Raw genomic sequence first — 24,471 nt, forward strand, 5'->3', positions numbered from 1 at the left:
TATATATATATATATATATAGAGGTCCAGAGGTCCAGAATTTGTCCCATACCATACATGAGCTCATTTGTCCTATTTTGACTGCTATGCCATCATAAATATTGAAAATAACCTATCGAGTGGAATCCTCTGTTGGCTTTCGCTTCGGTGTGACCTCAGCTAATCAGTTTGCCAATGCTAACAATTATTTTCATTTTACAATCTGACGTAAGAAAAGGAATCTTTTGCTAATGCGTTGTTTTTAAATAGAGAAAATATTTTACAGGTAACTTTTATTCTAAATCTTGGCCCTTACTCTTGTAACAAAAAAAGATCAATAAAAAACTGTGAAGCACCAAAAGCGGCCCATATTACTAGGCCATATTTCTAGGCTAAACTAAATACTAGACCATATTACTAGGCTAAACTTACCAGGGTTTAGCAACGTTAGCTTCGAGAGATTTAGAAAAATTAACAGATTATTAGGGTCTTGAGTAACCTGTAATGTACTGCTACTATCTGTACCATATATATATATATATATATATATATATATATATAATTATATATATAATATATATATATATATATATATATATATATATATATAGTCATAATAATAATAATAAATGATTTGGAAAACGTTAAACAGCCATCATAGTGTTGGAAAAAACGATACAAACCACCATTCATAGTTTCACACAGTACGCATGCGTATTACCAAAGACCCTTGCGTTTTCTTTGTATAACGCAGCACATGCGTCTCGTCACCGTAGTAACGGTTTGTTGACACTCTTGTCTTCAGTCAATGTCGTCGTGATGAGACTGAAACGGATGCACATACGGTACTATCCTCCAGGTAATAATCATGTTAAAAGTTTAATATTGCATGTTATTCGTCGCATGGAGTTTTATAAAGTGGTTGGTTCAGTTTGGACGCGGGAAGCGGTTTGAATGAAAGTTCGTTTGATTCCTATTTGCTGTGCAGGAATTTTCCTAGACTATGAGAAGGGGGGACAGCTGAGGACGAAATGCATCGATCTGTTAAACTTGACTTCGGAGTAAGTATGACTAGCTAAATAATTAACTAATAATAAATAACTCATAATAACTGAAAATATTGTTGTGGTAAAACTGACGTTCAACCTGTATTAGGCCAAAGTTAAATTGCGACTCGACCACATGGGTTGAATTGAGAAAAATAAAGAAGTAGTTCACTCAAAATGAAAATTCTGTCGTCATTTAATCAACCTGTACTCGTTCTTAACCAGTTTGAGTTTCATTTTCCTTTCAAACACAAAATAATATATTTGGAAGACAACCGGAAACCTGTGACCATTGACTTCCATAGTATTTCTCCTGCTATGGAAGTCAATGGCTACAGGCTTTCAGCTTTCTTCAAAATATCTTCTTTAGTGTTAAACATAAAAAAAAAGAAACTTAAAGAGGCTTAAAACCACATGTGGGTGAATAAATGTTAAGTTAATTGTCATTTTGGGGTGAACTAGTCCTTTAAGTCAGTAAAGGTAAATAAATGTGATTTTGTAGCCTTTTAGTGCACGACACACACTTGGGACCAATGACATTAGACGTCTTTGACATCAAACCTAGCATGATGTGTCCACAATGTATTCAAACTTTCAGTCTATTCCTCCATCAAAGGCTTTGGAAGACCAGGAACAAAGTGCATAAGTCATATTGGTTACTTTTATGCTTTATGTGATATTTTCTCTATCTTTCTCCTCCAGGACTGATGTGGAAGAGTTGGTGTCAGAGATTAGAGCAGCTGAGCCTCTCATCACCTCCTCCTGTGTCGAGCAGGTGAAACTCCTGATCTGCAAACTACAGGAGAAAGTCGGCCAAAAGGATGAGCGCAAGTTCTATCTTTTTAGGGTACTTATAAATAGTGACCAGCCTTTTTAAAGCATATTGTATCTATTTGGGAGACTGTGTGATTCTGTTCATGCCTGGTTTAGTAAGCAAAGTCTATCTGTACAAGAAAAACATTCAGAAACCTGTCCAGTCCTTAGAAGTAGAGCAGTATCACAAGTTTGACTTCATGAAAAACTATTTTATACAGCTTATTGCTTATTCTATATTCTTAATCATGCCCATTTTATTATTACAGAAGACTATTTGTACTTGTGTTAGTTCATCTGTCACACAGTCATGGATGAACATTACATTAATAATTTTTATACTCTTACATTCTTGTGCTTTTTCTTTCGTAATACCTCTCACCATACTTGCACACCACACCATACTCATAATACCACTCATTATACACTCACTCGTTAATGCAAATTTCTGATCAGCCAATCACATGGCAGCAACTCAATGCATTTAGGTATGTAGACATGGACAAGCCGATCTGCTGCAGTTCAAACTGAGCATCAGAATGGGGAAGAAAGGCTTTGAACGTGGCATGGTTGTCTGAGTATTTTAGAAACTGATCTACTGAGATTTTAACGCACAACCATCTCTAGGGTTTACAGAGAATGGTCTGAAAAAGAGAAAATATCTAGTGTGCGGCAGTTCTGTGGGCACAAATGCCTTGTTGATGCCAGAGGTCAGAGGAGAATGGCCAGACTGGTTCGAGCTGATAGAATTACAACCGAGGTATGCAGAAGAGCATCTCTGAATGCACAACATGTCCAACCTTGAGGCGGATGGGCTACAGCAGCAAAAGACCACACCGGGTGCCACTCCTGTCAGCTAGAAACAGGAAACTGAGGCTACAATTCACACAGGCTCACCAAAGTTGAACAATAAAAGATTGGAAAAACGTTGCCTGGTCTGATGAGTATCGATTTCTGCTGCGACATTCGGATGGTAGGGTCAAAATTTGGTATCAACAACATAAAAGCATGGATCCAACCTGCTTTGTATCAACGGTTCAGGCTGGAGGTGGTGGTGTAATGGTGAGGGAGATATTTTCTTGGCACACTTTGGGCCCATTAGTACCAATTGAGCATCTTGTCAACGCCACAGCCTAGCTGAGTATTGTTGCTGACCATGTCCATTCCTTTATGACCACAGTGTACCCATCTTCTGATGGCTACTTCCAGCAGGATAATGCGCCATTTCATAAAGTGCGAATCATCTCAGACTGGTTTCTTGAACATGAACAGTTCACTTTACTCAAAGGGCCTCCACAGCCACCAGAGCTCAATCCAATAAAGCACCTGTGGTATGTGGTGGAATGGGATGTGCATCATAGATGTGCAGCCGACAAATCTGCAGCAACTGCGTGATGCTATCATGTCAATATGGACCAAAATCTCAGAGGAATATTTCCAGTACCTTGTTGAATCTATGCCATGAAGGGGGTCCAACCCGGTACTAGTAAGGTGTACCTAATAAAGTGGCCGGAGATATATATATATATATATATATATATATATATATATATATATATATATATATATATATATATATATATATATATATATATATATATATATATATATACACACACACACACACACACACACACAATTATATTATATTTTAATTATATTATTTTAATATTATGCAAATATGTTAAATAGCTTAAAATAATAACAATTATAATGATTTATATTATCATGTAGGTATTTATTTATTTATTTCAATATTTTTTACAATTGGTATTGTCTAAATACTGTAGTTTATTTTTTTTTTTTTCATTTTATTCCATTTTGCTTTATTATATTTTTGTCTGTTTCTGTTGCATTTTATTTTAATATAATTTGTTTGTTAATTTATTTCGGCAGCAAGAGTCATCATAGGTAAAAATTACAACCTTGATTGTACAAAGTGTTTTGTTAAAGCTTGCAAAATATCACAAGTAAATGTTTTTAAAAAGAAATACAGAAAATCATATTATATTAACTTCTAAAGAATCATTTAATCATAATGTGGAATAATGATGGGGAAAAAAATCAGCTTTGTCATTACAGATATAAATAATTCTTTAGAACACAATTACTAAAATATTTCACTGTATTATTTTTACTATATGTTTTCATGAGCATAAAGACCTCTCAAAAACCATACGAATTCCAAACATTGACTGCCTGTGTATAAATGCTAAATAGCTATATGAAATGCATTTGAATGATTTTCTGGCTCTGATCAGGGCATCAAATATCCAAAATGCCCACTGGGTGGCAGCAAAGGGAAAACCGCTGTGTTTATACATCAAAGGCATGGTAATTAAGTATGGAAATTACACAGTCAAGCTTATAGATCTGAAATGAATTAATGTGGTTAAGTGCTTCCCCCTCCTGAGTATTTGTCCTCTCTGTCTTCATCTACAGGCACTTCAGGCTCACATCTTGCCCCTGACGAATGTAGCCTTCAATAAATCAGGATCTTGGTGAGTTTATCAGCTGCGCTCACATGCCTCCCTCCCTCCAATTCTCCCTCTCTCCTTCATTTTCCGTCTGTTTGCAGCTTTATAACCGGAAGCTATGACAGGACCTGTAAAATATGGGACACCGCATCCGGAGAGGAGCTGCACACTTTGGAGGGTCACAGGAATGTTGTGTATGCCATCGCCTTCAACAACCCTTACGGGTAACAGCGCCGCTCTCACTCATTTCATCACGAATGCCCCGAAACACTCAGAACAGCTTTATCTCTTTTTTTGGGGGGTGAAATAGAGAAAAGAATGGGACCATTTGTCACTTTGAGTCATAACAGGTGCACTTGTCCCTTTTTCTCCCTCTCTGCCCTCTTTCTCACTCACAGAGACAAGGTTGCCACAGGCTCCTTTGACAAGACCTGCAAATTGTGGAGTGCGGAAACAGGAAAGTGTTTCTACACGTTTAGAGGGCACACGGCAGAAATCGTACGTCTGGTTCTCTCTTCATATCACCTAAAAACCAGCATCACTGTCAGCTGTTTAACAAGCAGCTCACCCAAAATGTTCAATTCTGTCTTCATTTACACACCCTAATGTTGCTTCAACCCTATATGACTTTCTTTAGTGTTTTTTTGACATTTACATTTATGTTTCATCATTTGCCAGACACTTAACCAAAGAATAGTAGTAGCATATATATATATATACACACATATATATAAAACGGCAGTTTCTGTGCAAGTCAGAGTGTTAAAGTTACAGTTGAAGTTAGAATTTTTAGCCCTTCTGTATATTTTTTACTCCCAATTTCTGTTTAAAGGAAAGAAGATTTTTTCAATACATTTCTAAACATAATAGTTTTAAAAACTCTAATATATTATAGAATATTATTATAATATTATATTATATATTAATATTTCTAATAACTGAATTCTTTTATCTTTGTCATGATGACAGTACATAATATTTGACTAGATGTTTTTCAAGATACTAATATTCAGCTTAAAGTGACATTTAAAGGCTTAACTCGGTTAATTAGGCAAGTTAGGGTAATTAGGCAAGTTATTATATAACATTATTGTAGACAATCCAAAACAAATATTGCTTAAGGGAGCTAATAATATTGACCATAAAATGGTTTAAATAAAACTTAAAAACTGCTTTTATTCTAGCAGAAATAAAACAAATAAAGGTGCGTCCCAAATCACATACTTATGCACTATTCTATGCCATTTTGTAGTATAAATAGTGTAAGTAGTGCAATCACACTGAAAACTCTAAAAATAAGAAGTGCACTTTAAATACCCAGATGATGCACTTATTCAACTGGTAAAATTAAGTGTGTTATGTTGAACACTTCACATATATATATATCTATGGACACTTCACTCAGCGGTAGCAGCTTTGCTCATGTAGCGGAAGGGGCGGAGCTTTCGGGCACTGATGTTGGATTACTTTATTCATTTTACATTGTGAAAGCAAACTTCTCCTTTGAGAGTGATTATACCGCCTCCCGATGGTGAATCTGGTTATACTCATGGCAGGTATTAATTGGTAGTTTAGTCATTTTTTTCACTAATTTGGCAACTGGCAAATGTTATCAGGGTAACATTAGTGTTCCATTTGGGACGACAATACATACATATACTGTGCTGTAAAGTGTGTAAGTGCATAGTTTATAGTGTGCCATCTGGGATGCAGCTTAAGACTTTCTCCAGAGGAAAAAATATTTTTGGAAATACTGTGAAAAGTGTCTTGCTCTGTTAAACATCATTTGGGAAATATTTGAAAAAGAAAAAATAATTAACTGGAGGACGAATAATTATGACTTCAACTGAAGGTCTAAGAAAAAACAAAAAAAAATTAAAACAGAAAAAAATAAGATTGTTAGATGTAGAAGATCAATTTAATTATTAATAATTCAAGCACAAGTAATACAAATGAATACAATAAAGGCAATCAAAATCAACAAAGGAGCAATAATATATAAGCACTTTTACAGGGTGTCCGCACGTATTAAAGGTTGATAAATCAATTCAGAGAAATCTAAGGCCTTTAAACAATATTTAGCAATCTTAAATGATATTTTACAGGGTATTACGTTTTGTATATTGTTTGATTGTACAATGTATAGTTGTTTGCTAAAGTTTGCCTGAATTTAATCTGTGAATATCGGGATGCTGTGTAGTTTATGAAACTATGCTAGATTTGACGTCATGTTACTTTGTTAACTGCATTAACTAAGACAACACAGTTATGTCTGCTGTTCTATATGCATCACCTGCTGGATTAGCATTTATTACAATCATAATTTAGTAAATATACTGCAAGTTAAAAGCTGCCAGCAGTGAGGTCTTAAAATGTAAAGAAAGAGTCTGAAAAAGATCTTAAAAGGTAGGGAAATTTACTCTCTGATTCCTGTATATACCCTGTATAAGAAGTTCCAGTTGGTCTAGCGCATTACACAGAACAAGGGTATGCCGATTTGATCAGAATAAAATAGAATAGAAAAGGATAATAGAATCGAGTGCTATAATTGTTGTTGAAAAAGATTAGTATCAAAATTTTTTTGAAAATGGCTAGAGTTAGCTGCTTGGGTTGAACTGGTCAGTAAAGGTAAATGTATATGAAAGGGATCTTGGGACTTTTTTGGGCACAAGACATTCTGGGACCAGTGACATTACAGGTGATTTACATCAACCCTAACATGATGTGTCATGTTCAGTGTTCAGTGTATGAGAACTTAAAAGAGATTCAAACTTTCAGTCTGTTCCTCCAACAAAGGCTTTGGAAGACTAGGAACAAAGTGTATGAGTCATACTGGTTGCTATTATGATTTTTTTTAATTGTAAAGTTCAACAGCCTCTCTCACATTCCACTTCGAATGCAAAACAGGTACCAGAACATTGTGCAAAATATCTCCTTTTGTGTTCCACAAATGAAAAGAACACCAGGAGAACAGGGCAATTAACACACTAGCAACTAAATGTGGGTATATTTATGCTCTGGCAGGTGGTTTTGGATTATTGCCAGCTACTCTTCTGTTTTATTGTTGCTTTGCAAAATTTTGATAGAGAAATGCAGTTTTTTTCACCAAGAATCCACATGATTGTGCATTTAGGAAAAGGTTGAATGATTTATCCATGTAGATTTTGAAATGGGTTTAACTTTGTGCAAATTCACCCAGCAGAATTGCTTTGAAAGGGGTTTCTGTACAGAATTTCAGTTCAAGTATCACAGCACCATTCACAATGGAGAGTCTTGCCAAAATGGGTTGGCACTCAAACAGTTCCTTTTGACTTCCATTTTATGGAACTGTTTGAAAGGCTTACAGGATTGCTACAACATGAGGAAATCACGTATTTTGGGTGGACTGAAGTAGATCGTTCACCCAAAAATGAACATTTACACACTACTTACCACCATAAACATTTCTGAGATCGTTTGTTCTGTTGAACACAAAAGAAGATATTTTGAAGAATGTTGGAAAGTAGTAGGCACTGACATCCATAGTAGGAAAATTATACCATAGAAGTAAATGGCTACCCATTTCCAGCATTCTTCAAAATATCTTCTTTTGTGTTCAACAGTGGAATAAAACAACAACCAGAAAAGGGTAAATGACAGAACTTTATTTCTTGGGTGAACTATCTCTTTAAGACATCTAAGAGTTGGATTTGACAAAAAAATGCTGTTCCTTAGAAGCTGTAATGTGCAATCGGTGCCAGTTTTTGCATGTCGAACATTCTATGTGTATAGTGTGCTTTTGAAATGGGTTCACTTAATCTGAAACACTGTCTATAATTTTCCTGCATGTCTATTATTAGGTATGCCTGGCCTTTAACCCTCAAAGTACCCTGGTTGCTACAGGCAGCATGGACACCACGGCTAAACTATGGGATGTTGAGAGTGGGGAAGAGGTGTCCACATTGGCAGTATGTATTATCTAATGTTTTTTTCTGTATCACACACACACACATCCAGCTTCACCATTTCCCCCTCATCTGCTCATCTCTCAAAAGATTTTAAATGATTTCATATTAATTCGAAGTGATCAGTGAAAACGCAGCCATGCATTTCTTAATTAATGAACTTGGCATCAAATCTTTCATTATGATAATTTATGTGGTGATTCAAGCATTCCACTTTGTTTGACACAGAATGTAAAGAAATGCATCACAATTTAAACTGAAACGTGATGTCGGAGTTTTGATGAGGGCGAGACGAAGCGCTTAGAGGTCTTTTCCTCTCCGCAGCACATGGCAGAGCAGTGTGACCGAGCACTTGGTGTGCGTGTGTGCTGTGTAATTACCCCTCTTAACTCTCCAATTATTTCTCTATGAATCTAAATTATGAATAGCTCTACAAGTTCTTACCGATGAATTGGGGAAATTAATATGATATTTCATTGGTGAAGTAAAAAGGCTGTCTTTTTTATTAGCGCTGCTTTTCAGCACTTAGAACCTTTGTCTGTTGAACACTTTTTCAGGGTCACTTCGCTGAGATCATCTCTCTGTGCTTTAACACAACGGGTGATCGCTTGGTCACGGGGTCATTTGACCATACTGCCATTCTGTGGGATGTTCCATCTGGCAGGTCAGTACTGTACATCATGGTTTGAGACAGATTTACTAACATTTGGCACCAGTGCAAACTCCTACATTATATTTGTAGAGGTTTCACATTGAGATGCAGCATTTCTAGGAAGAAAGTATTTAAAAGACAAAGGTTTAGAGTTGTCAATTTACTGGTATTTCACTGCAAAAAAATTGTCTTGTTTCTAGTTCAAATATCTAAGGATTATTATAGACAAACAAAAAAACTGTCTAGTTTTCAGAAATAGTAAGTCAAAATTAAGTGACATTTTTCATAAAACAAGAAAAATAATCTACCAGTGGGCTGAGCAAAATAATTTAGTTTTTGCCTTGACATATGTTTATTTTGCTTGTTTTATGGAAAAAGTCACTTAATTTTGACTTACTATTTCTGAAAACAATACTATATTTTTTGTTTGTCTTGAAAATGCTTCTTGATTTAAAAATTGTTAGATATTTGAACTAAAAACAAGACAAAAAAAAAAACCTTTTTTTGCATTGATCACCATTATGTTATACCCAACAAAGCAACCCACTGGTTCCTAATCTCAAGTTCAAAGGTCTGGAGACTAACAATTTTAGGTTCTTAAAATGTTCTCTTAATGTTCCCATTAAGTTTACAGTGTAACATTATTTTTTGAATGTTTGTAGAATGTTCAAAACATGTAGTTTGTTTAGATCAGGGGTGCCCAAACTTTTTCTTAAGAAGGGCCAAAAACCAACCTTGATCGAGGCTAGTGGGCCGAAGGCATATACTGTAGGTGGGGTGTTTTACCATGGGTAATTTCCTAATTTATTTAATAATGTTTAAAAATGACTAGAAAGCATTGCTTTATATTAACTAATACAGTATTTTTTACATTGTATAATGAACGTATTACAGTAAAAACAAAACGATCTAATTTCTAACAAAATTACACTAGTTTTTGCCTTAAATTGCTTGCTGATGTCGTCTGCATAGTCCTCTATCCGTCGAGTGACAGTATTTACATTTTTAAAAATCTGATTAATTTACATTTAATTGTAAAAATTTAATTTCTGTTTGCTGTTTTTGTAGCTCAGCAATAAAACTAGCAAAAAAGGTTACGTCAAATTAGAAATTATGATTTAAAAGCATTCGCCCCAACCCTCTCCATCATACTCACTCTCAAATCAAAGTTTACAATGGGCCAACTTTGGCCCGCGGGCCCTACTTTGGGCATCTCTGGTTTAGACTATATATCAGACTCGGTCCTGGAGGGCTGATGACCTGCTGATTTTAGCTCCGACTTGCTTCAACACACCTGCCAGGAAGTTTCTAGTATATCTAGTAAAAGTTTGATTAGCTGGTTCAGGTGTGTTTGATTAGGGTTGGACCTAAACTCTCCAGAACCGAGTTTGGACACCCCTGCTATATATTAACGTTATTTTCTAGTTGTAATAACATTATTTAAAACATTTTTATAATCTTTCAGTCTCATGTTATTTTAAAGTTCTCGCAATGTTATTTAAAACGTCATCAGAACATTCCATCTACATTATAATAATGTTCCATCAGGAAGAACATTCATCAAGTCCTAAATCCATTCTAAGAATGTTTTTGCTATTATTGTTACAAGAATGTTCCAAAAACATTATTTTAATAACATTTTAATAACATTCACACAACTTTTAAAGAACGTTTTGGGGAACATTCCCTGTTAGCTGGGGGTGTTTTTTAATTTGTGCATTTTTAATGTAATCACACGCAGAACATTTTACTTCTTTTAATGGTTTTATGCAATTGCAGTCCCACGCTAGTTTGCTCTGTTTGGTAAATCTGGCCGTCAGGAACGTTTCATACTGCACTTATCCCTATGTTATTATCGTCATTCTAAAGAGCTGGGTAAAGCAATATTTCACAGAAATCAGAAGCACGGTTAACAGCGCTTTTTACCTTGATCTGGATCAGGGTTTGAACTGCTTTTAAAATGTTAACCTCACATTATGGTGCAATGTGAAACAATGCAGTGTTTGAATTTTATGGCTGATGCTCAGCAACCAACAGCCAGTAATGTGCCTCGTTTACATACTTTAGACAAACACAGAAACAGTGCATGTTTATAACCTTAACATAAACATTACATTTTCCTGTTTGATTGAAAATAATGTCAACTAGTGATGGAAAATGCATCAAATGAAGTGAATTTGTTTTTATGTTCATAATCCATAAATTAAATAACCCAGGATTATGTTTGCCATTGTTAACTTTTCCAGTGTGAAAAGCTACCGTTGATGTGTTAACTTCCTAATGATGCAAAACCAACCATATGTAATCTTCTACACTACCATTGAAGGCTCACTGAAAGATGTGCTAGACAACACTATAAATACAGTATGTCTAGATCTAAATCTGGAGTAACACTCATATTATCACCTAGCCCTAAACCCTGCTCTTGTCATAACACTGTGCCTTTCTGTAAAGCTGCTTTGATGCTTTATATATGCTGTGAAAAACAACAATCAAATAAATCTGACTTGGTTGGTAATTTATATTCTGTCTCCTCTAGGAAAGTTCATGTTCTCGCGGGTCACCGTGGAGAGATCAGCTGTGTGCAGTTCAACTGGGACTGTTCGCTCATCGCCACGGCCTCTCTGGATAAATCCTGCAAGGTTTCTCTCTCCCCTCACTCTATAATTCTCTTGCTGTCTCGTAAAAAAGCCTCTTCAATTATGATTCCTTTTCCCCCGAGGTCTGTTTACAGTATAATCACTTTGCATTGAAATAGAGTTTTTCCATTACCAACGTTTGACAGTTGCATCATTTTGATAGCAAGATGCTGAATTCAATGAAATTTGGTTGTCACTACATTTTTTATATTTATGTTGTAAGGATTGTGACAATGTTAAAACAAATGGTCTTTTTTTGAGAATTGTGAAACTACTACAGCAACAATACGCTTATTTTACCCGGCCGCCATTTTAAAGAACCAAAGCGAGGCTGTGGTGGGAAGAAACGCGGAAGTATAGGACCAGCACTGTAAACATTGCAGTGACATGCTGTGGACTACAAACCTCCAGCTGTTCTCCAGCCGAGATTTGAAAATACAGATATGGTGTAAACATCACTTTAATATCAGTCAGTACGTTTAATTTAAACAATTAAAAGCAATTTAGCATCAAACAACATCACAAGCTCTGTAAGAGTAATATGCTCAAGTGTCCTCCTAGGCTTCAGTTCATGGCAGCAGGTAAACAGAGGGGACGCTTCCCTGCTTCAGCCTATGTAACTTGGTGAGCGATAAACACTGCAGTCCTCTGTAGCACACCCTCGTGTTGTCCCGGTACTGAAGTTTTAAAACAGTCTAATTCCCGCTAAGTTAAAATTGAAGCGCCGCTGAGCGCGGATGACTCGACTGATCTTCACGGCTGCTTCGCGATCCAGTCTCCATGTATCTTGTGTTTGCACTCAGTTTACCGCTCTTCACCCAGTGCAAACACAGATACACGGAGACTGGAGCGCAAGCGCGAAACAGCCATAAGGATCAGTAGAGTTATCAAGCAGATCGCTCGGCTGTGTTTGTGCTCAGTAAACAGCGGAGGGTGAACTGATGACCTTCTCGGCCAATCACAAGCATATCTGTTGAGCACGTGAACACAATGGCCAATCAGCGCTGTTTTAAGAAAGCCATCAACAGAGCTTTAAATGTTAGCGGGAAATTGACAAATTTTCTTTTAATTCAGTAATGTGACAAGTCTAATATAGTGAAAGAATCAGTTCATTAACTTGAGTTTGATAAATGGCATCTAAAACGTGTGTTTGGGAAAGAAAACGTTAGCTAACTAGTGCCGTTTCCCTTAACTTGGCTGAAAATGAGCTCTGATATCCCTTTATATTTTCACCATTCATTCAGAACGGACCTTCGGGTCACTCAGAAGGCGGTGAAATGATAAATTTGTGTCTCTTTCTATTCGCTGATAAGATATACAGCCAAGTACACAACGTTCTAATGTAACTCCCAACGATACTTCCGGGTTTCTTCCCACCGCAGCCTCGATTTCGCTTTTAAAAATGGCAGCCGTGTGAAATCAGTCTATGGAACGCAATAACTCTTCTATTTTTAATGATGCGCTCCTTCAGTGTTCTTTTTCTCGCATGTTGCATTCACTTTCAACTCTCTGAGTAAATCTGTCTGCCCCTGATTGTCTGTTAAGTGTGAGGGCTCTTAATTATTCAGCACAGGCCAAAAAAAAAAAGCAGACAAACTGTAAGACAGTCCTCATTTTTACAGTTATTGTGTCAAAGCTGTTATATAATAGCAGATGTTTGCATGTAGAGTGCTCAACATAAATGAGTAGAGCCATTCAATTTCTCAGCGAATATAGATCATATATTTTGATGCATTTGAACAAAACAGATTTATTAAACAGATATATTTATTAAAATAACGCTTTAGTCACTGGACATCTTTAGAAATAGAAAGATACTACATTTAAATTCATGCAAAATATTGGAAAAAAAATTACAAACTACAAAATTTCAACAAAATTTTACAAATTTTTTTGTTTCTCTTGAATTATGCTCTTTTTAATTGTTTAATTTAATATTTTTCCCTAACATATAACTATGGGTGTACTAATTTTGGGCTGTTATCATAAGTTATTTTGTTAGATTAGCTCCAGATTTGGCTTCAGTACTGACTAAACTAATGTATATGCACAAATGTAATATTGTAAAGCATCCTGTAGAAAATATTAATTTAAATGAGAGATTCGTGAGGGGTATACATATATATGCAGAGCACTGCATGTGTCTTTTAAATGGATAGTTTACCTCAAAATGAACATTTACTCAGCCTCAAGTGGTTTAAAACCTTTATGAGTTTCTTTCTTTTGTTAAACACAAAATAAGATATACTGAAAACCTGTAACCATTGACTTCCATAGTAGGAAAAACAAATACTATGGAGGTCAATGGTTACAGGTTTCCAACATTTTTCAAAATGTCTTCTTTTGTGTTTAACAGAAGTCACTCATATAGGTTTAAAACAAGTAATGGGTGCATAAATGGTGACAGAATTTTCATTTTTATGTGAGCTATACCTTTAAATTAATGGGCAAAATCCATTATTGTGAATTATGGGAAGGTCATTGAACTCTTACAGTACTTGCATTTCATGGATGTACTGTGTTTGTGTGCAACGGGGTCTTAAAAAGTATTCAGAGTTGATAAATCAATTAAGAGAAATTTAAGGACCCTAAAAGGTATTAAAAGGTCTTGAATGCTATTTTAAAAGGTAATTAATTTTGAATAGTTTTTTAATCGGTTAATGTACAGTTGTAGGCTAACCTTTGCCTGAATTTAATATGAGCATATTAGAGTGCTGTGTAGTTTATGAAATTGATAAAATCCTGCTAGATTTGATGTCAGGCTGCTTTGTTTACTGCAGTAACCAAGGCAACATCGTTATTTCTGGAGTTTGTTTTAGTTTAGGATTTGTTTCTTACAATCAGTCGCCAATGTTACCTGTTGAAACCTAAAGTGGTTACGAGGTCTTAAAATGTATGGAAAGAGTCTTTAAAAAGGCCTTAAAGGTATTGAATTTCACATGCTGATTCCTGTATACAGTATACCCTGGTGAGGTTATGGTGTAGTTTGTGTGTATTTCTTTAACAGGTTTTGCGTCTGTTTGTGTGTAGGTGTGGGATGCAGACGGCGGTCAGTGTTTGGCTTCTCTCTTAGGTCATAATGATGAGGTGTTGGATGTATGTTTTAACTACACCGGTCAGCTGATTGCCACAGCCTCTGCTGATGGTGAGACGTCACTACTTCATGCATTTTTAACGTATCTGTGCTCCTGATTTACCAACAATCTATATTTTTTTCCCTTTTCTTGTCCTGCCTCACTTAAAAATGAATCAGGATGAAGTTTATTATTGTTTAAATTTATTTAATTGGTCGTTTTTTTTTAAATGTATGTTATCAGATTCCTTAGAATCAATCTAAATCTGTTGAAATCGAATACTATTAGATGTAATCAGTTACAAGATATGAATATGGTATAAATATATATAGCTGTAGAAAAAGCCAGATCCAGTTAGTTAAATATGAGATTGGTTTACTTAATATTCAGGGGCAAAATTGGCGCAGCTCCATACTCCACACAGTAGATGAATTAATAAGAAGCTTTTAAAACACATTGGATTTATTGATGATATTATTACATAAATCTTGTTCTTATTTGTTTCATTTATGTTTAACTAATAAATATCAATCGCATAATGCTTCAATTTATATTAAGTTCAATTATGTTAAAAGAATGTAATTCAACTTTATGTCCAATCAGACTGCATAAATCTTATTTGTTAGGCCTAAATATTTTTAGCGTATAAGGGTCAGTATACAGTCAAGCCCAAAATTATTCATACCCCTGGCGAATTCCGACTTTTGACTTACTTTTATTCAACCATCTTTTTTTTTTTTTTTTACCAGAAATGACACAGGGCTTTTCTCCCAAAAGATAATAAGATGATGCACAAGAGGCATCATTGTGGAAAAAAAATATTTATAAGCTTTTATCTACATTTAAACAAACACTTTGGGCCCTATCATACACCCGGCGCAATAAGGCGCAAGACATGTTTGGCGCAATTTGTTGCTATTTTCAGACCAATGCAACCATAAATTTCCCATTTTGCGCCATGTTGTTTAAATAGTAAATCCATTTGCGCTGCTGTGTGGACCAGTCTAGAATGGAGGTGTGTTAAGACGCATTGTTGGCGCATTACTATTTTGAGGAACTAAAATAGACTGTGCAATAGACCAGCTGAAAGCAGGTCTAAAGTCCAGCGCAGAACGCGTTAGTTGTGCGCCTTAAATGTGTACCCATTGCTTAATGCACACAGGATGTACAGCAATACGCAAATATCTTGACATATAAAAAAAGAATTAAAGTATTAAAATATTTAAAACATGTGTATTTTCTACATAAATATAAAAACCATGCCTTCTTCACCTCGGGGGGGCTTTTTTTAGTTTATTCATGACAATTTGCTTTTGTATAAAGTTATTATCATTATTATTATTATTATTATTATATCCATTTTTATATTTGTTTTAATAAAAACAAGATTCGTCCACCTGTCAGGTTTTGGACCATATGGGGCATACAGTAGGACGTGTATTTGGATATGACCACACTTTGTTATTATTGTTTATTTATTCGTTTGCTGGAAATTAGAACTGAATTTAGAAAAAGTTTTAAAACAAATCTTTGTGCTTAACAAATGAAATTAAATATGTAGGCTGATGGACGTCTTCAGTGGAGTTTCCACCGTTTCCTTACTCCACAAAGTAAAGGAGTAAAGAAAAGTAAAAGTAAAGAGGCTGAATGGAGGAGGCTTGTTCTTTATCCTCGTGCTGCAGATGGTCTGTTTTACTGTTTTATCGCTAGTAAAGAGTTCAGTTTCTCCACTTACAAAGTCCACCATGTAAATAGCAAATGCGCCATGGCGTGATGCACCTGACTCTTAAAGGGAATGTGAGAATAGACTCTGATTGGTTTAATGCACATTATGCTCAAAACACACCCATAACTCATTAAGAGAATAAGCTCAACCCTGTTAGACCATGCGCCGTGGCACAGAGCGTATTTTTCCATCCTTAAAATAGCAAAAGTGGATTCGGACACGGCCATAATGCTTTTGCACCCTGCACTTTAGACTTTGTGCCTAGATCGTTAAAATAGAGCCCTTTAAGTCAGAAATTGCCAGAGGTATGAATAATGTGTGAAAAAGCGTGTGTTTATGTTACTGTACATGTGATGCTTACTGTATTATCACAGATAGTGTGTGTTTTTATGTGCAGGTACATCAAGAGTGTTCAGCACAGACACGTTTCAGTGTTTATGTCAATTAGAAGGCCATAAAGGAGAGATATCAAAGGCAAGAAATCACATTATCTGTCCACCCCTGCCTCTCCAGTGCTGGACTCAATAATTCTCTCCCATGCACTCATTTCCTGCCGTTCCTGTCATTTCCTGTCAAGGTCCCTTCCTGTTTATATCCACCTGATCTGCCCTCTTGCCTTCAATCCCAGTGTGTTGTTTGTCACCTTCTCAGCATATTCATATTGCTTATTGCTCTTCTATTCTCAGGCCTATCCCTACGCAATCTCTCACCATAATATCCTCTCTCCTTTCTCCTCCCCACCGTCATCATCCAAATATTTCCATTTACTGCGCAAAAGTGATAACTCAAGTATGCACACACACACACACACGCTTCTCCAGTGCTATAATAAAACTCCTGTCATACCAACACAGGTCAGATTGAGTTCAGCTGTCTTTCTCTTTCTCCTGCACATTGAAATACACCGGCCACTTTATTAGGTACACCTTACTAGTACCAGGTTGGACCCACTTTTGCTTTCAGAAGTGCCTTAATCATTCATGGCATAGATTCAACAAGGTACTGGAAATATTCCTCAGAGATTTTGGTCCATATTGACATGATAGCATCATACAATTGCTGCAGATTTGTCAGCTGAACATCCATGATGTGAATCTCCTGTTCCACCACATCCTAAAGGTGCTCTATTGGATTGAGCTCTGGTGACTGTGGAGGCCATTTGAGTACAGTGAACTCATTGTCATGTTCAAGAAACCAGTGTCACGCTTCATGACATGCCACGTTATCCTGCTGGAAGTAGCCATCAGAAGATGGGTACACTGTGGTCATAAAGGGATAGACATGGTCAGCAACAATACTCAGGTAGGCTGTGACATTGACACGATTCTCAATTGGTACTAATGGGCCAAAAGTGTGCCAAGAAAATATTCCCCACACCATTACACCAGCAGCAGCAGCTTGAACCGTTAATACAAGGCAGGATGGATCCATGCTTTCATGGTGTTGATACCAAATTCTGACCCTACCATCCGAATGTCGCAGCAGAAATCGAGACTCATTAGACCAGGCAACGTTTTTCCAATCTTTTATTGGTCAACTTTGGTGAGCCTTTGTGAATTGTAGCCTCAGTTTCCTGTTGTTAGCTGACAGGAGTGGCACCCGGTGTGGTCTTCTGCTGCTGTAGCCCATCCGCCTCAAGGTTGGACATGTTGTGTGTTCAGAGATGCTCTTCTGCAGACCTCGGTTGTAATGAGTGGTTATTTGAGTTACTGTGGCCTTCCTTACAGCTCCAACCAGTCTGGCCATTCTCCTCTGACCTCTGGCATCAACAAGGCATTTGAGCCCACAGAACTGCCGCTCACTGGATATTTTTTCTTTTTCGTACCATTTTCTGTAAACCCTAGAGATGGTTGTGCGTGAAAATCCCAGTAGATCAGCAGTTTCTGAAATACTCAGATCAGCCCGTCTGACACCAACAATCATGCCCCGTTTTAAGTCACCTAAACCAATTTTTTTTCTCCATTTTGATGCTCAGTTTAAACTGCAGCAGATCGTCTTGACCATGTCTACATGCCTAAATGCATTGAGTTGCTGCCATGTGATTATCTGATTAGAAATTTGGTTAACGAGCAGTTGAACAGGTGTACCTAATAAAGTGGCCGGTGAGTGTATGACGTTCTCCACAAGCAGAACAAAAAGTGATTGTTTCATGATGGAATATGATGAAGAGCCATCCTGACGCATTATCATAACAATATGCAATATGATGATTATCTGTGTGTGTGTGGCTGTAGGTGTGTTTCAATGCACAGGGGAGCCGCGTGTTGACGGCGAGTGTGGATAAAACGTCTCGCGTGTGGTGTGTGAAGACGGGACAGTGTTTGCAGGTGCTGGAGGGGCATTCGGATGAAATCTTCTCCTGCGCTTTCAACTATGAGGGAGACACCATCATTACAGGCAATTACACACACCTGCATAACACTCATGCATTCATCCACTAAAGCAAGCACACGGCAGTAATTTAAAGCCTTGTTGTCAATCTTTGCGCAGGCAGTAAGGACAACACCTGCAGGATCTGGCACTGACAGCAGACAGTATTCACACAGCTCTCTCTGGATTATGGTATTGTGTGTTCCTGTCACACTGCTGTAGTATTTCTTTTCTTGGAGAACGTAGTATGTGCAGAGGATATGTCTGAGGTTGTATTTCTCCCTATTCTGGGTGAAATATGGGTTAGACGCATTAGTGGTGTGCTGTCTACTAGGACAAAAATGTTATTATTATTATAATTTGTTAAAAAAAAATTCACATAACTGTTTGTTAAAGCAAAAACCATGCTCAGAAAATGTATTTCTGTGCTCGTTTCTATCATAGAAAAGATGTTTGTGTTTTCTTGTGATAGAAAGTCCTTTTTTTTTTCAAATTACAATACAAATTGTGTGATATTCTATGACCTTTTCATTAAGATACAGTTGCATTCCAGAGTAAAAAAAGAATTGTTTTATCTCATAATTCCTAATTGTTTTCTCTTAACTATTATACAATATATTTATATATATATATATATATATATATATATATATATATATATATATATATATATATATATATATATATATATATATATATACATATATATACACATACACACAATATATATATACACATACACACAATATATATATATATATATATATATATATATATATATATATATATATATATATATATATATATATATATATACATATATAAAATATTTCTGTTAAACACAAAAGAAGATATTTTGAAGAAAGCTGGAAACCTGTAACCATTGACTTACATTGACAACATTGACATAGTATTTGTTTTTCCTTTCGTTGTAGAAGTTAATAGTTACAGGTAACTGATGTAAAAAAAAAAAAATAAAAAATAATAATAATAATAATAATATATATATATATATATATATATATATATATATATATATATATATATATATATATATATATATATATAGCTGATGAATCAAATAAACATTGACTTAAGTAGTTTCTTTGACTACTTTTATTTAAAATTTGGGTCGGGTGTATTAGTACACCAACTTTTTTTAGGACTACACCACTGCGTCAGACCCCTTTTCACAGCGCCGTACAACTAAATTTCCCATGCTCAAATTCAAGTGTGACCGCGGCATAATACATACAATTTTAAAACCACTTGAAAGTGAGTAATTAGTGAGAAAATGTACGTTTTTGGGTAAACTATCCCTTGAATACTTAATATATATACATGATAATATTTAAATTGTTTTGGTGTGTTTTACCTGGAATGTCCGTTTTTGGCATGCAAGCTGACTGAATGTGTAGGTATGCCTCATTAAATGCATTTCATTTATTCACACAAGCGTTTTCAAATAAATGTCACTGACATGGAACTCACCGTACGCAAATTTTATTTTGAAAAGATAAATACATTCAGGTTTACCGTGACAGACCGGATACAGCTGTGTGCCTTCACTGCTGATATTAAAACACACTACTATTATGTTACTATGCGGAGAAAACCAAAACGCCACCAGACTTTACACGTTTACACGTCAACTTGACAAAACTGTACTTGTACTTTAATGATACTCTGCGATAGTCATACTTCTATATTCGAACGTTTACAGTAGTCTGGTGAGACTTTTAGTGCTGTGATCCTGTCTGTCGGAAAACTGAAAACGTACATTTCCATTTGCAGCCCGATGGTACAGTAGCTCACAGTCTAGACTATTTACATCTAGCCAAAATAAAAAGATCTCTTAAATAACAGTAGTCACACAAAAACTAAACATAGAACTCAGTCTCGGAGGTACAACGAAACGACTGATGTAAACTCAAAACAACCAAGTGTGTTTGGAATGAGATCGAACTATATTTCACTTTAAGTACAAACATTGAATTAAATGTCGTCAAATCTCTACGCCAGAGCTCGCGCTGTCTTCGTAAAAAGTCACGTTGTGCATTTGAAACGGGTTTGTCGTCGTACAGCAAAAATCCGCAAGCTACAAAACGTCAAGGCTGATTGGTCGGTTTAAGCCATGTTTCTCTAAACCAGCGCTAGCTGGCTGGAAATGGGTCGGATCTACGTGTGCGTGCGCGTCAAGACAGGAACATGCGTAATTTAAAGGGAAGTATCCTCAAATCACAATCGATAAAGAGATATGTGCACACACACACTGTATGAGCAAGGCATTTCTCTTCCTAGAGCATATCCCAGAATTCCCACCAAAGACATGTTCGAGCGAGATGGAGGATTGTGCGAGCTGTGGATCTGATCTCTGTGGGATGTGCTGGTGGTTCAAGATAGCTAAGAAAGCTTCATGCTAAGGGTCTTGAGGGGCCATGAATGCTGCAGGCGTCTTGTGAACCTCCAGTTTCACAGCTGAGCTCTGGAAAATGTGCTGATGTTTGGTTTTGGTTGAGTTTGTTGGATCTTAGAGTCTTGGTGAAGGTGCATTGGCATCTGGAATGGGATGTTTGTTGGTGTTTTCTCACTGGCTTTAGGGCTTATAAACGTGTGCTAGCTCAGGAGGGATATGTTGCGGTCTCCTGATGGTTGGCGCTCTAGCGTTTGGTCTTCAGGATCCAGTCAAACAGGCTGGGCAGTGGCCGTCCTCTGAGCTCCAGGTCCTGGTGAAGCTGACAAAACTGAGCCACAGCGCTGAACAAGTCTCCAACACGCCAAGCCTTCTGACCTGCCAACTGCAGCACTCTGTGGAGCTGAGGAAAAAAAACACAAGCTGGTCACTACAGCATCACTGATATACAGCTATACAGACCACTTCACTCTCTGTTCTTCTGGAATTATTAGGTATGGACTATTAGGTATGGCAATATTCGATGAGTCAATATATCGGGATAATGAACATGCACAAAATTGATATCATGAACACTTCATAAAAAATATGTGCCTAATTATTTATTATATAACTTTAAGATTACTGAAATTGTTGTATTAGCAGTGGTTGTTCATCACAGCACCAATTGAATGAAGACTTAATAGGCGATTTATTTTTGAACATTAACATTCTCACGTTAATCTGACCTACGACATTGAAAATTCTCTGACTATTTATAGGTCTTTTGTTCAGTAAAATGAGGTTCCATTTGTTAACATACATATATATATTTTGGCACCCCTGATATATATATATATATATATATATATATATATATATATATATATATATATATATATATATATATATATATATATATATATATGTGCTTTAGTGTCCCACCAGTGCAGATATACAGCCATATTGCACTGCTACGAGTGTGATATTGTGTTTATACAACAGTTTGATGGCATAATTGTGTATATAAAAAAGAAAATCAAACACAGAGAGTCTCAAAACGCTTTTATAAGAGGAACTACTTTCTTCCGCCATTCATTCACATCTGCAGCTGACGTCAGAACAGCAGAAACCGTTGCTACTCCACCAACGTCACTTTAGAGCTAGTATTTGAAGGATTCTCTAGTGTAATGTCTAAAGTGATGACAAAACAGGTGAATTTGCTGACATTTTAAGATTATAAAGCTGAACGGTATGAAATGCCATCAGTCTACAGAGATTTCCCAGTATTTCTCTATTGCAATTAGGAGAAAACAATAATTAACCCAGAAAAAGCCAAAGCAAAGCGAACACCACTAGATCACTATGGTATAAATACAGCACTACAACATACAAAAGAGAGAGATCGACTTAGAATGTCACTTACCTGTTTTATAAAGATTTGATCAACTGTACTTAAAAAAATTACACTCAGCTTTTTCTCCTCTAAGCATTTATGCGGTTTCTTTTGCCAGCAACAGCAACCCTCTTTGCTCTGCTCAAAGACAGGCTAATGGCCGCTGATGTGGGAATTAAAATAGGCACTATCCTTATAAATAAACTGCATAGCAGCAATCTAAACAACAACATTCTCGCCTAAAAAAGCCTTAAAAGTACATTATGTTGTCCAACAGCTGCAACAAGTGCTGTTATTGCAGAATATTGCATGACTATCACATCAGGCAATCAGATTTGAGAACCAGACAGAACTGTTGTGTATATATATATATATATATATATATATATATATATATATATATATATATATATATATATATATATATATATATATATATATATATAGACCATTTTGAGAGAGGTAAACAACAACAATGGTCCAAACATATTTCCTGTTTTACATGTTTTCATTTCTATAGCTTCTGAGAATCCAAAAAGGTGCGCATATTGATAAATAATGTTATGATCACTGTTTTAATGTTGAGTTATGATAGAATGATAAGAAAATGCTTTAAAGGGATTACCCAAAAATTAATATTTAATTCATTTACTCTCACACAAGTTGTTCCAAAATGTATTAATTTTTATTTTTACATCCATTGTAGAAAAAAAAAAAGCTATGGAAATCAATGGCGGTTTTTTTCCAACATTCAGCATATCTTCTCATGGGTTCAACTAAAGAAAGTAATGCATGTTTGGAACAAGTTGAGGATGAGTAAATGATTACAGGCTTGTCATTTTTTGTTCCCTTTAACATAAAAAAATTGACTTTCGAGGTATGATGATTGTGTGTTCTTTGTATCGTAGAACGTATTGTGAGTCTCCTGATGTGATGTCAACCACTGGCCTAATTTTACCCACAAATCAAAAACTGCTATTCTAAAAGCCCAACAGCAGTTCCAGAGGGAATCCATGCTAATTCGTCTTCAGGTTTTAGGACTCCAAACTGAAGAGCTCTGGAGCTCTGGAGCCCTGGAGTCTGGCTGAAGGGCACAGCGATGGTGCTTTTCAGAGCTCACGTCAAATTAAGAGCAGCAGCATGTTCTCTACACACACTTCAGCGCCATCTACAAAACAGCAACATGTGCACTGCTCGAGTGTTTGGAAAATAACATGCAACAATTTTTTATTTTTTTAAAGGACAGGTTGTTTTAGACAATTTAATTAGTACCAAAAACATTTGTATATAAAGTAAATCTGTAGCCATGTTTGTTTTTTGTTCATTAAAGGAACAATTCACCCTAAAAAATGACAATTTCTTTCTTGTTTTGGACATAAGGGAAGATATAATGAAGAAAAACAGCTGTTGACTTCCATAGTATGTTTTGTTCCTACTATGCATGCCAATGGCTGCTTTTTACACCATTCTTCAGATTATCTTCTTTTGTGTTCAACATCCCTTTAATTGACTCATATATTTGCTAAATTAATTCCCCTTAAATGAAAGATTTTGGGATTCACATATGTTTTGTGATTTATGTAAATGATGCTATACTTTGTATTTCTCCAAAAATAAGTTGAATGTTCACACAGTCTCTTTGCTGTTTTATTATGACACATGCTAAACTCAAACTCAGTTCACCCTAAATTAAAAATATGTCACAGTTGGCACGCTTGTTATAAACCTGTTTTAATTTACTTTTTTCTGATGAACACAAAAGAAAATAGTTTGATGATGCGACGGCAGTCACAGGACAACTGTGCCAGTGCGCTCACCACACACCAGTCACAGGTGGAGTGGCGAGACAATGATAAAGCCAATTCGGTTAATGGGGATGATTGGGAGGCCATGATGGGAAAGGGTGAGAATTTCGCCAGGACACTGGAGTTACACCCCTACTCTTTATGAGAAGTGTCATGGGA

At 36.1% G+C, this 24,471-nt stretch overlaps 2 protein-coding genes across 2 annotated transcripts in view; one reads left to right on the plus strand and one right to left on the minus strand.

Moving 5' to 3' along the window:
- The first annotated feature begins 766 nt into the window (after positions 1-766).
- On the plus strand, positions 767-18,790 carry daw1 (dynein assembly factor with WDR repeat domains 1). The gene is made up of 12 exons (XM_056477993.1): positions 767-837; positions 967-1,039; positions 1,727-1,871; positions 4,280-4,338; positions 4,416-4,538; positions 4,713-4,812; positions 8,154-8,261; positions 8,816-8,922; positions 11,450-11,552; positions 14,580-14,694; positions 16,747-16,823; positions 18,584-18,790. Exons 1-12 carry the CDS (start codon positions 798-800, stop codon positions 18,788-18,790), a joined length of 1,257 nt encoding a protein of 418 aa, XP_056333968.1. The 5' UTR covers positions 767-797.
- A 1,431-nt stretch (positions 18,791-20,221) lies between these two features.
- Positions 20,222-24,471, minus strand: part of sphkap (SPHK1 interactor, AKAP domain containing) — a 99,528-nt gene continuing 95,278 nt past the window's right edge. Inside the window, exon 11 of the mRNA XM_056478710.1 lies at positions 20,222-21,535. Within this exon, the coding sequence (XP_056334685.1) occupies positions 21,380-21,535 (156 nt within the window). The 3' untranslated portion in view covers positions 20,222-21,379. The remainder of the gene's footprint in view (positions 21,536-24,471) is intronic.

This window comes from Danio aesculapii, chromosome 18, assembly GCF_903798145.1.
Source record: "Danio aesculapii chromosome 18, fDanAes4.1, whole genome shotgun sequence".
Lineage (NCBI taxonomy): Eukaryota > Metazoa > Chordata > Actinopteri > Cypriniformes > Danionidae > Danio > Danio aesculapii.